Source organism: Equus asinus, chromosome 28 (assembly GCF_041296235.1).
Source record: "Equus asinus isolate D_3611 breed Donkey chromosome 28, EquAss-T2T_v2, whole genome shotgun sequence".
Lineage (NCBI taxonomy): Eukaryota > Metazoa > Chordata > Mammalia > Perissodactyla > Equidae > Equus > Equus asinus.
The window spans coordinates 31,919,460-31,931,296 of record NC_091817.1 but is presented as its reverse complement, the minus strand read 5'-3'; the positions used below and the strand labels follow the sequence as shown (position 1 = coordinate 31,931,296).

Genomic DNA, 11,837 nt, shown 5'->3' with positions numbered 1-11,837 from the left:
TCATACGGCCCCAAGCCCTAGAGTGCCCTCAGCGTGGAATTGGGCCAGCTCCCTGCAGCTGACCAGAGGCCCCTCCCAGTGGGCACCAGAGCTGGGCCTCTCTGACCCCAGACCCGCCCTGACAGGGCAACCGTGGGAAAGAGCCGGGACGGATTCAAGATGGTGTCCCATGAGTCTTGCGTCCTCAGTCTCTGCAGGAGGCTGGTTCTGACTCCTCCTTCCTCTGCTCCGCACCCTGGTCAGCAACCAGCCCCTGCCTTGCCTGGCCCCGCACCTGCCCTCGCTTACTGTGTGGTCGCTGTCTAACCCTGGTGTGGTGTCATCGCTCAGACTGAGAGCTGGGGGGTGGGGCCTGGCACTGTCAAGCAAACAGGGCAGAGTCGGCTTTTTTGGGTGCGCCCTGTCCATCACACCCGCTTCCTTCTTTGCTTTGGAAAACCCATTCTAGGAAAGGCTGATTTGGCTCCTCCTTCCCTGTGGGAGTGGGCACATGACCCAGGTCCAGCTAATCAGAGACTCTGCTCCCCAGCCACAGCCATTCACAGAGAGTCAGGCATAAGTACATGTCTGGACCGATCAATTTTCCCTGAGATTTGATATTTTCTTTCTGGGAGAGAGAGGGTGTCTCTTTGTTTTGGATCATGACCCAGCCAACACAGACTTGGGGCATCCACAGCCATTGCTCCTGTGGGAGAACAAAGGCAACATGGTGGGCTACAGAGCCAAGAGAGGCAACACACCTGCCCACATTCTCAGACTCCCTGGATCCAGCCAAGCCTGAAGTTAGAATTATCACTTGGACAATTTAGTTACATGAACCAATGAGTATCCTTTCTTGCTTAAGAAGGTTCAAGTTGGGCTTCTGTCTCTTGCAATCAAGTAATGGGGGTGGACAATGGGACTCAAAGCCTGTCAGGGGGTGGAAGGTCCCCCTTTCAAGAGCTGTCTCCTTTCCACCTGCCAGCTTTGTGGTGGGTCATGGGCCAGGCAGCCCCCAGCTGTGGGGCAGAAGGATGGGCAGCCCCAGGAATCAGGCTGGTGAGGATGGGTAGTTATGATTGGCTGAGGCTGTGACAATAGGGCCTGAGGCCTGCAGGCCTGGGATTCCTTGGAAAGATGCCAAACAGGCACAGATGGGCTGCAACCCCGGGGGCAAAGTCGCGCCCAACCCCCTGGCCCAGAAATACTCACCTGACTCAGGTAATTGGTCCAGACTGACAGAGTTCACCTGGGCTTGGGGAAGGTCAATGTGAGGTCAAGCAGTGCAGAGCCCAGGATGGAAGATTCACCCTCTCAGACGATGGAGCTGCCTGTTCTTCCACCGCTCACACCCACAACCTGGTCAGCCATCAGGTAGACACTGATAGTGACACCTGAGTGGGAGAATGGGTGGCCTTGGAGTGTGCATGTGGGACCCCTGAGTGTGTGAGCTCTGTGAGGAGTACTAGCGTGTGTGCACCGAAGCTGTCTGAGGGTGTCTCTGGGAACTGGGTGTGAAAGATCCCTGTGTGTGTGAGTGGGCTTGGCCAGCGTGAGCTGGTGGATGTCCCAAGGGGCGGCTGTGGATGGCCATACTTTGTATCAACCCTCCTTCCTCCCTCTCTTGGGTGATTCCTGAGGCTCATGTCTGGCAGATGCTGTCAGTGCCCTGTCCAGAGACCTTGGAACGTGCTGTGCCCAGGCATAGTGGCCCCAGTGGCTTATCATGCTGACCTACATGATGGTCTCAGCTGCCGGAAGCTGCAACTCCCTTGTCTAAAGACTTTCTCTGGCCAGAGGCGCCCGCTTGGCTGCACAAGGGGCAGGGATTAACATTCCCCAAAGAGCACCTCAAACAATGACCCTTGAGAGTCACTGAGTTCGAGTAATCCATCTCCCTCCCCGTCAGGTAGCTAACTTTGAGGTGTGCTCCACACTGTCTCTTGGAGTTGCCAGGGGGACAGAGCTCAGCTGCCCATGGTGGCGACCGGCTTGCCGGTACCCTGCATGGCCTTCCTTCCCTTCCTCGTTTCACTGCCCACTCCCTAGTGGTGCTCCTGGGGTCACTCCATCAACCCCCTGCGCCTCCATCCTGTCCCAGGGTCTGGTCCTGCCCCGCTCCTGTTCTCCATCCTGGGAATTCAGCTTCACCTCCCATTTCCTTGGGGCCCTGATGAGCCCTGGGCTGAGCCCCACCCCTCAGGCCCCTGGCAGAGAGAGGCCAGTCTCCTTGTAGGAGTGTGCAGAAGGACCTTGAATATGGCACCATATATGCATACGCCACAGCATGTCACAGTGGACACAGGGTGTGTTGTGGATGGAGGAGGCAGGAAATGCCCAGCCCGACAGTCCCCTGGGCCAGAGGGATGTTGAGCCTGTTTGTTGTTGGAATCGAGTGTTGGCGTGGGGTGGTTCAGGTTGGGGTGAGCATGTGGCTGGACACCATCACCATGAAGGCTGCTACATTCGTTTCCAGTTGGTGGGGCCCCACAGCACGGAGGTGGCACCTGAGCCATGCACAGTGGTGCTTAGAAGGACAGAGGAGTGATTACTTTGCATATAGAGAGGGGGGGCTTAGGTATTAGGCTGTGCCCAGAGAGAGATGCGGGGGACAGGAGCAATTCCTGAAAGCAGGATGCTTGAATGGGTTAAACTTCATGGGACATGCCAAGGATGGAAGACAAACTCAGGACCCAAACAAGTTCTGTTTACAAATATGAGTGTCCGTGGGCAGATGGTTTGAAAGTGCGAGAAGGGAATCTGCTCATGCTTCAGGGGCCAGCTCGTTTGCTTTGAACAGTGGCAGCAGGCAGCCAGCAGGTGGCAGTGTGGGCTTGGAGTGGGGCTGGTGGGCGCAGAACCGTTGGGACCTGAGACTGGGGTGGCACCTTCCTTCAGGATCGCACCCCACTTTCAGGGCACCTGGGGCCTAGGACTATGCTAGCGGACCCCACTTGAGTTCTAGTGGGAGACAGAGTGACAAAGGAAGGGAACCAGCCTCTGTCAGCCAAGAGATCAACAACCAAAGCCAAGGTCTTATGGAAAGCAGAGAAAGGAAGAGGAGAATTTCTGCAGAGGGGGAGAAAACAACTCATTTCAGTCTAATTTACAAATTTCCCTCTTTCCCGGTAGTCAAAGCCTTCAGGATGCTGAAAGCCAGCTGCTGTCAAAGTAACACGTGCAGACCCCGCTGCTCCTGGAGTCAAGTCTTGTTTATGGCGACATTGACACTGGCCAGGTCTAAGAGAAATGATGCCATGTTTCAGCGAGGCTGAAAAGAAAGTAATTCGGTAAATCACTGACTACTCAAATAGCCAGTCAACAGGAACACGAGGAGGTGCCAATGGCTGCTCATTCTGAGAGAAGCAACATCTTTTCAGTTTGCTATTTACTGTTATGGCAGGGGCCCCGCCTGCCCCCCCCAGCACACTCCTTGATAACTTACTTCTTGCAACATTTTTTATTGATATATTTATTTTGAACACAGAAAAGATACATAGTTGCTTATTTAGCGCTTAATCTAGGAACAAGAAAAGCTGTTCAGCTCCATCCCTCAAACACTGATGAGCAGGTAGGGATTTTTATCTTTTTTCCCAGCACTCACTAGGGTTGCAGAAGCAGGATGCGTTTCTTAAAAGACTCTCATCCCTGGAGTGCATTTTAAAGGCTATACAGTACAACAGACAGATAATTTTTTGCCTAGAAAACAGTACACCACAAAGGTGGACAGAACTGCTTGTAAACAAGGTCTCTCCCCTGGGTAGAGTCAGGGGCTCCAGGATACTACAGAACCTCTGGGTGGATTCCTTTCAGTTCTGCACCAGAAGAAATTCTATTTCTACAGAAAATAAAATTCACAATTGCCATCCTTGCCACCCCTCTTCTTAGGAAAGGAATTACTGAATTGTCTTAGCCCTTCACTGGAGGAATTGAAATGTGGAGGAGAGGATGGATGGTGGTGCTGTCCTTTAAGGAGGGGCCAGGGAAAGAGGCAAGTTGGCCTTGAGGACTCCGCTCTCTGCTGCTGGAGATGCTGGCGGGGAAATTCCTCAAAGATGCTTCGCCGCCACCCTCCGGCAGGCTGGGTCTTCAGGAATCAGCTCTGTTACCTGCATGGCCTCTGACGGAAACTGCTGGGATTCCTGGGCCAGGACAGGATCTCAGCCTCTCTACAACCAGGCAACCCCACCCATCCCCTTCTGTAGTGCCCCTGGCAGTGAAGCCCAGATATAACCACTGGTCCTCTCCTGGTGGCAGGGTGCTATAATGGGACTCACATCCCCTTTCTTTTGTCTCTACAGACACCCAGGAAGGCAGGGCCACAACACACTGGCTCACAATTCCAAACTATGAGCCACCACCTGGAGGACACACTGGCTTCTGGGGTCTGGCTCCAGCCCATTCACGCTCAGGCCTTAATGGTCAGCTGGGCACATACTTAGCAAGGGGCCGCTTGTCTCCCTCAGAGCGTGTCCAGACAGCTCTCATCTTTGAAGACCCTCAGTCCTGGGCAGTGGTTGCAGTGACATGGGGAAAGCTATAACCCGCCACCCCCACTCCAAATACCCACCAAGAGCCCTGTTCATCACCTGTGGCTTGGGGTGGGGGCTTCTGAGATAACTCCACTAGCACCACCAGACTGAGGGCACTGGGTTGGGGGGAAGGGGCAAGGTAGGCTGCGAGGGCCTCCAGGTCATGCCTGAGCCCCCAGACCCGTGTCCCTCACCCCATAAGTGGCAGGGTGGTGATGTTGTGGCTCGTCTGCCCTGGAATTGAGAGATAGGTGCAGCGCACAGCTGAACCTCACTGAGCCCTGTCCCAAAAGCAGGAGGACAAGCTGGTCCTGGGGAGGGGTTGGGGCAGGCAGCTGACCTGGGATGGTCGAGCAGTTTCTGGAGGCAGAATCAGAGTTTGGGCACAGCCTGCCAGGTGAGGGCAGGGGCAAACAGGCCCGGGGAGAGGGAAAAGCGAGCCCCGGTCCCTTCTCCACCTCTCTTCTCCCAGTGTTGTCTGCAGAGGCAGAACTGACAGGCTGGGGAGGAGACGGGAGGTCGGGAGAGCTTCATTTTTAATGAAACCTTCACAGATGGGTTTGTGTGGGTGTATGGGGCTGTGTGTGTGTGCACATGGGTATGCCAGTGTATATGTCTGTGTGTGTACCAGTTGTGTATATATGTGTGCGTGTGGGAGTGCTGTGTGTGCACATGTCGTGTGTGCCCCTGTGTGCCTGAAGAATGTGATTCAGCCCCTAGGGGCTGGCAGGACCTGGCCGCTTGGGACACTCACATAACCCTCTCTGGGCCCGAGGCCAGGGACCGAGTTGGGGCAAGTGACCCCTGGGGGCTCCTTGGCCCTGGTTCTGGTCCCGGCAACGGCAGCAGGCCCGATGGGGGGCTGGTACCACACACTGCCTCATAAGGGGGCAGGGTGTCCATGGAGATGGTGCGGAGGCCACTCTGACCCCGGGCCCTTTGCGCCTGCTGGTGTCGGCCAGAGCTGTGGCCGCTGCCTTCGTCGAGGGCGCTGTCCAGCGCAGGGCAGGAGTCGGTCAGCGAGTACGGCGGCGGTGAATCCGTGGGGATGTAGAGCTGGGTGGCCCCTGGCCCCACACACTCCTCGTACCTAGAAGAGAAGAGGCTCCCTCAGGGCTCTGTGGAACCTCGCCTCAGGGGCAGGTGTGGGGTCTCTACCCCAGGGCCAGGGCCTCTCCGCAGTGACAAGCTGCCCTGTAGTGGACCAGGCCAGGCCTTTGTCATGCTGGCTCCATGAAACCCCCCTCCTCCCCAGGGAGCGGCACCCCCGAACCACTGAGACCTGGATTCTGGTCCTGACTCAGCCCCAACGTTCCATGTGAACTTGAGTGAGTAAGTCACTGAATGGCGGGTCCCAGATTGCTTAGCACGACAGCAGCCACTGCTGAAGGAGCATCTCCCAGGCTGGGCACCGAGGCTGTGTATGCAGGTGAGAGCAACCTCAGGCTGCCAGACACCCCTTGGTCTCAAGTCACCTTGAAGCGGCCCTTCCAGGTGTGGGAGGGAATCCCTGGGGCCCTTCTGAACCCACAGCTGCAGGACAAAAAAGCATCCACCGGCCCAGGAGAGGGCGGACTGCACGGCCCCTGCCAGTGCCCCTGGGAGTGGGGGTAATGGGAAAAGGGAGATGGGGAGGGTGTGGCCGTTTGTGGGGTTGGAGGGGTCTCCAGGGAGGGAAGTGATGGAGGCCCTGACCCCTCTTCTTGTTTTGAGTACTAACTGGTGGGGGATCTACCTGAGGTGGCTGTCAGGAGAGGACTCAAAGGCCCCTCAGAGAAGAATTCCCCAATGGGACAGGACCGCCTGGGGGTCGTGAGGGCAGTTTGGACACAATGACCCCTGTCCCAGTGGATGTGATTTGGGCTTTGGGAGCACATGCTAAGGAGCTGGGGCCTGGACCCTCCACCCCATCATTTCACCCAAGCCTGAAGGAGCTGAGCTTACCTCTTCCTTTCTGTGTCTCATGGTGACATCTGCTGAGTCATACCCTGTCTCACGGGGACCTGCCTGGTCAGGAGGGTGAGGAGACGGCCACGCCCACTGAGCAGATGTTTTCTGCCTGACACCATTTGCTGGAGGTGTTGCTGATTCGCAGGGGGCGTAAGGATTCGTGCCCAGAACCCCGCCTCTCATGCCCTCCTCCCCTACGTGGCCTCCTTACCCCGGTGGAGAATCTGGGTACAGCTCTCGGAGCACAGTGGCATCCACGTCCCCATCAGAGCTGACGTCCAAGGGTGGGGGCCAGTCCTCGGCCGGGCTGCAGGCGTAGTGCATCCTGCGGCTCGAGCGGCTGTAGATGTGCCCGTCAGACACTGCAGGGAACACACACTCAGCCTGGGCCTCCAGCTGGCGCCAGGGAAGATCCGCTCAGGTCTACCTGAGGCCACCGAGACTCTTCTCTCCAACTCACCATCCCGCCCCACACCAAGCACAGCTGCCTTCATCCCCTCAGCGACAGCCCCAGAATGTGAGAGTTAACACTGTACTGGGCATGGGGTCACACAAGCAGAGCTGGCCCTGCCCTGTTGGGGCTCCCAGGATGGTGGGCATCCTGTCCTGGGGACAGCCTAGTAATGAGCAGTGTGTAGCAGTGTGTCACGAGCTTTGACAAAGGTAGTACTAGGGCTGTGGGAACAGAGATGGGCCTGATCCAACCTGGAGGACTTCTTGGAGGAGGGGCTCTCAGAGCTGAGTCTTCTCTAGGAATTAGCCAGGGGCAGAGGGGCAGGTGGGGCAAAGGGAACAGAACAGCTTGAGCCAAGGAGGGAGATGAGAAAGAAGAGTGTGGTGTGAACGGGAAGCTTTGAGCTGTGCAGGAGGGATGGGGCATGAGAAATGGGGAGGAGAGTGTCAGGGAATGAGGGCTGCAGAGGTCTCTGGGGTCAGGCCACCCTACTCCCTGCCCCCAACCACACACTATTGCCTGTAGGTATTCCAGGGAGGAAAGGGGCTTCTGTGATGAATTCTGGTCACTCCACATACTGCATTCTCTTCCTCCTGCCTTCCTTTCTTTTTTTTTTTTTTTCACCACATATTAGCAAAACAAAGGCTCTGAAAAGTCCTGCAGCTGAGAAACACATTTAATTGGACTGTGCAGCATTTGACCACAGGATCTTATTTTCTTAGACCTAGTAACACTGCTTAGGCAATGTTGAGAGCACAATCTTCTCATTCTACAGCTAAGGTTCAGAGAGGCTCAGTGACTTGCCAGAGGCCACACAGCAAATTATTGGTAGGGTCAGAGGGTAGCCGGATGTCCTGGCTCCTCACCCTGTAAGCTCTCCACCTCCCAGTTTCTGACAGGTCTAGAAGCGGCTGGGGGACAGTGGGAGCTGCAAAGATGGCTGAGACACGAGGTCTCCCCCACCTCAACGGGGCCCCGGTGGCTCCACCCCTCAGAGGGTGGGGCTCAGCATCAGGGGCGGGGCTCACGACCTCTCTTTGAGGTCAGCAGCACTGTGGCCATGCCCATTCCACACTAAGCCGCTGAGGCTCGGGGTCACAAGCCTGGTAAAGTGTGGGGCTGGAATTCACGCACAGTCTGAATAACGCCAAGGACTGCTCTTTTCACTCCCCTAATCTTTTCCCCTCTCTTGATACAACGGTGAGTGGAAGAATCTGGATACAAAACGATCTGCAGCTATAATCCCAGGGTTATCTATGGACATCGAGAAAGCTCTCAGAAGAAAATATTCCAAACACATTAACAGCGGCTCTGGCTGGATGATGGCTCTTATTTTCTTCTTTATATTTTCTGTATTTTAAAGATTTTTCACAGTGAACGCATATCACTTTTCTACTAGAAAAAAGGACCCCAATAACAGATGCCGTAAAAAGGAGCGAGCTGAAAGAAGATTGGTTTCCCTTTAGGGCACCTGCTGAAGGATGAGAATTTTGGGACAAACTTGGGGAAGAGACTCAGGGAAGAGGAAGGCAGGGAAGGACAGGGTGAGGACACAGTTGAGCGGGGGTGCTGGGCTTGGGGCTGGGTCTGTCCCTGCCAGCATGGCTGGGGGGGTCCCACCCATGGTGCTAGGGGCTGTGGCTGTTCAAACCCCGGAAAGCAAGGCTGTTTCCTGGCCAGGGGCGGGTGGCCCTGGTGGGCGGGCCTGAGAGCTGACAGGGCCCGACCACACCGCTGTTCACCTCTCTCCTCGGGCTGCTTCTCTTGGGCCTCTCAGAGGCTGAGCACCTTAGAGAAACTGAGGCTGCCCTGAGATGCTCACCTAGGTCAGACCCCAATCTTGAGATGACCCAGGTCAGTCCCAGACTCCAGCTGGGCAGAGCTCCTGAGCAACAGCTGGAAAGAACTCCCCACCCTCCCCCATGTGAACTCCCCAAATTCCTTTCTCAGGCCCTCTCTTTCCCTGATTTCCATGTCAGCACAGACCCGAATGGTCCAGGACTCCAGAAGCCCCCCTTTCCACCTCATGGAGGGTGAAATCGTCCTATCCCCTCTTTACCAAAATGAAGAAACACCTCGGTTCATTATTTAACCCCAATCCAAGACTAACATCCCTTGACAGGCCCCAGAGAGGGGGAGGAGGAACCTGCAGCCATGAGCACCTGCTCCATCCCCACGACCCCCTTCACCCTCACAAGAAACGGAGAGGCAAGTCACTTGCTCTAAAGCCCCAGCAAGTGGAAGAGACGAGACCAGATCTGTCTCCTAAAGCTCAGGATCTTCCCATCTTACAGAAGCAGAATTTCACTCACTCATTCCTTCACTCACTCATTCCTTCACTCACTCATTCCTTCACTCACTCGTTCCCTCATTCTCAAACACTGCAGGGGCTCCTCTCTCCAGCCAGACTGCAGAAGGGCCCTATGTGCAGGCAGAGGAGGCCCGACTTTGTGCTGAGGGCAGCAGGGAGCCACGGAGGGGTGCTGAGCAGAGGATGGAAGTGGCCACCATCCAGTCACTTTGGTTGCCTGTGGCCCGGGGAGCAGATTTTCTCCCAGGGGGAGAGATAATGAAAATAGTTAACATCTATTGAGCACTTACTCATAAGCCGGATACTGTGCTAACCGAGTCCTCACAACTTTTTGGGGTGGGTCCCTGTGTACCCATTTTATAGATGACTCACCTGAGATCCAGGGAGGTTAAGCAACTCTCCCGAGGTGGCACAGTAAGAAGGAGAAGATGAAGGCCGTTTGGACACCGTGGGTCGGGGGTGCCTGCGGGACCTCAGGGGGGATGTGGGGACGTCTGGGTCAGGATGATGGGTGGGGCCTGAGGCTGGCAGTGGACGAGATGGAGCAGGTGCAGAGAGAGGACCAGGGCCAAGGGTTGGCTCTGAGGGACCTTGATATTTCTCTCCTCAGAGAACACAAATCCACAAAAAAGTCTGAGGAGGAGCAGCCAGAGCAGTGGGAGAGAGCCCGGGGAAGGTCATGTGTGAAGGTCACGTGAGAAGGACCCTGTGCCGACAGGTCACTCCTTGCTGGGGCTCTGCCGCTGTGTGTCCTCCCCACAGCTGCACACAGTGCATTTTCCCTCTTCCCTGGCGTCTTTCCAAGGCTCCTGGCAGCCCCTGTGCATCCTCCCGAAGGCTGGAGGAAGCTGTAGGGGGCACTAGCGCCTCCATCATCACCGAGACCCCAGGGACATGGCAAAGTCGGAGCTGAGAACAGAGGTGGCGCGGGAGGTGGGAACCCCACAGAGGGGTCCCCACGGCAACAGGGAGGCAGGGCTGCTGCGAGTCAGCGTGGGGTAGCAAACGCCTGACCCCAGACGTGGCCTGGCTGTGACCTGCTGTCACCCTGCTGTCCACCCGAGGAGAGAGGTGAACAGCGGTGTGGTTGGGCCCTGTCAGCTCTCAGGCCCGCCCACCAGGGCCACCCGCCCCTGGCCAGGAAACAGCCTTGCTTTCCGGGGTTTGAACAGCCACAGCCCCCTGCACCATGGGTGGGACCCCCCCCTGGCCATGCTGGCAGGGACAGACCCAGCCCCGGAGGTCAGGGCCAGGGCCTTGCTCATGTGGCACTGGCCCTGTGACCCCATCACAGACTAAGGAGGGACTGGCCTGCCCCCAGGCCCATCTCTTTCCTCAAGGCCAAGGTCACCCTCCCAGACCTCAGCTTGGGAACTCCCGTGGGCCCCCCTGCCATGCTCTAAGTGTCAGGCTCCAACTTCGGGACTTACAGGCCATTCAGCAAGTCACCTCAGTTTCCCAGTCTTTAAAATGGGCTGACATGGCTCTTGCTGTGAGGATGGAACGAACTGGTTCCTTCCGTCGCCCATGGAGCACCTTCTCTGGGCTAAGTCCTGGGCTGTGGGCCGGCGGTGGGAGAGCTACACACAGGCCCTGCTTTCACTGTTGCAACACAGCCATCCCGTGACAGGGGCACTGACAGAGGTGGGGGTACAATGCCAAGGAAGTCCAAGAGGGGGGATTCAACCCTGTCTGGGAGGGCTGAGAAGGGGCTGGAGAAGCTCCCCAAAGGAGGTGGCATCTGAGCTGGGCCTGGAAAGAAAACAGGCTTCTGTTGGTTGGGGAAGTATGGGGAATGGCATTCTGGGCATAGGGAAGAGCATATGCAAAGGTGCAGAGGCGGGAAGAAGCATGAAGGAGGTGCTAGGGAAGAAGCAAGAGTGGAGGGAAAAGGGTCAGGCTATGTGAGGTGGGTAGGCTGGCCATCCTGGGCCTGCCCGGAACCATCCTGAGGGTGGTACCTGGCTCCTTGTTGGGGTGCGCATGCTCTGGGCAGGAGCTTGTGTTCCCCGGACAGGCCACGCCTGGTCTGGGCAGTGCTCCTGGCTTGTCTGTTTTCTTAGGGAGCTCTTGGCTTCTGGGGAGACCTGAGGGGACTGTGCTGGCTGAGCTTCTAACATCTGTTTTATTAATGCTGACCTTTCTCTTCAATCTTTGTCGTTGGGCAGTGAGGGCAGACCACTAACTTGCTGCATCTTTCTTCTCTTGTGGCCACTTGTCCCCCTGCCGTGGTGACCTCTCTCTGTGTCTTGTTCAGAGGCCCAGCTTCCTGCTCTTTTAGTTCTTCTAGCAGCTTTCCCAGAGGAGCAACATCTGAGTCTGATGGCCCCTAGGCCTTGAGTGTATCTGCTGGACACTGCCCTGAGCCCACGGGTGGCTCCTGCTGCTTTCCCCGACACCTTCAACCGCACTGAGGGTGTGAGCGCCAAGTCCCTCCGAGGCAGTGCTGTACAGTGGTCAGACTGTGGGACGCAGGACGGGCTGCCTGGACTCAATCCAGGATCTGCCCAGCTGGGTGACCCCAGGCAGGTTCCTTAACCACCCTGCTATGACCTGAATGTTTGTATCCCCCAGATTCATATATTGAAATCTGAACCCCGACAGTGACGGT

General features: G+C 56.6%; 1 protein-coding gene across 7 annotated transcripts in view; it reads right to left on the bottom strand.

The window, feature by feature from the left end:
* Positions 1 to 3,424: 3,424 nt before the first annotated feature.
* The window catches only part of BEAN1 (brain expressed associated with NEDD4 1), a 39,768-nt gene continuing 31,355 nt past the window's right edge, over positions 3,425 to 11,837 (bottom strand). For all 7 annotated transcript variants that reach the window (XM_044761286.2, XM_044761281.2, XM_044761284.2 and 4 more), the window contains 2 exons: positions 6,673 to 6,823; positions 3,425 to 5,601 (listed from right to left, as the gene is read on the bottom strand). In XM_044761286.2, the coding sequence (XP_044617221.1) occupies positions 5,262 to 5,601; positions 6,673 to 6,823 (491 nt within the window). In that variant the 3' untranslated portion in view covers positions 3,425 to 5,261. The remainder of the gene's footprint in view (positions 5,602 to 6,672; positions 6,824 to 11,837) is intronic.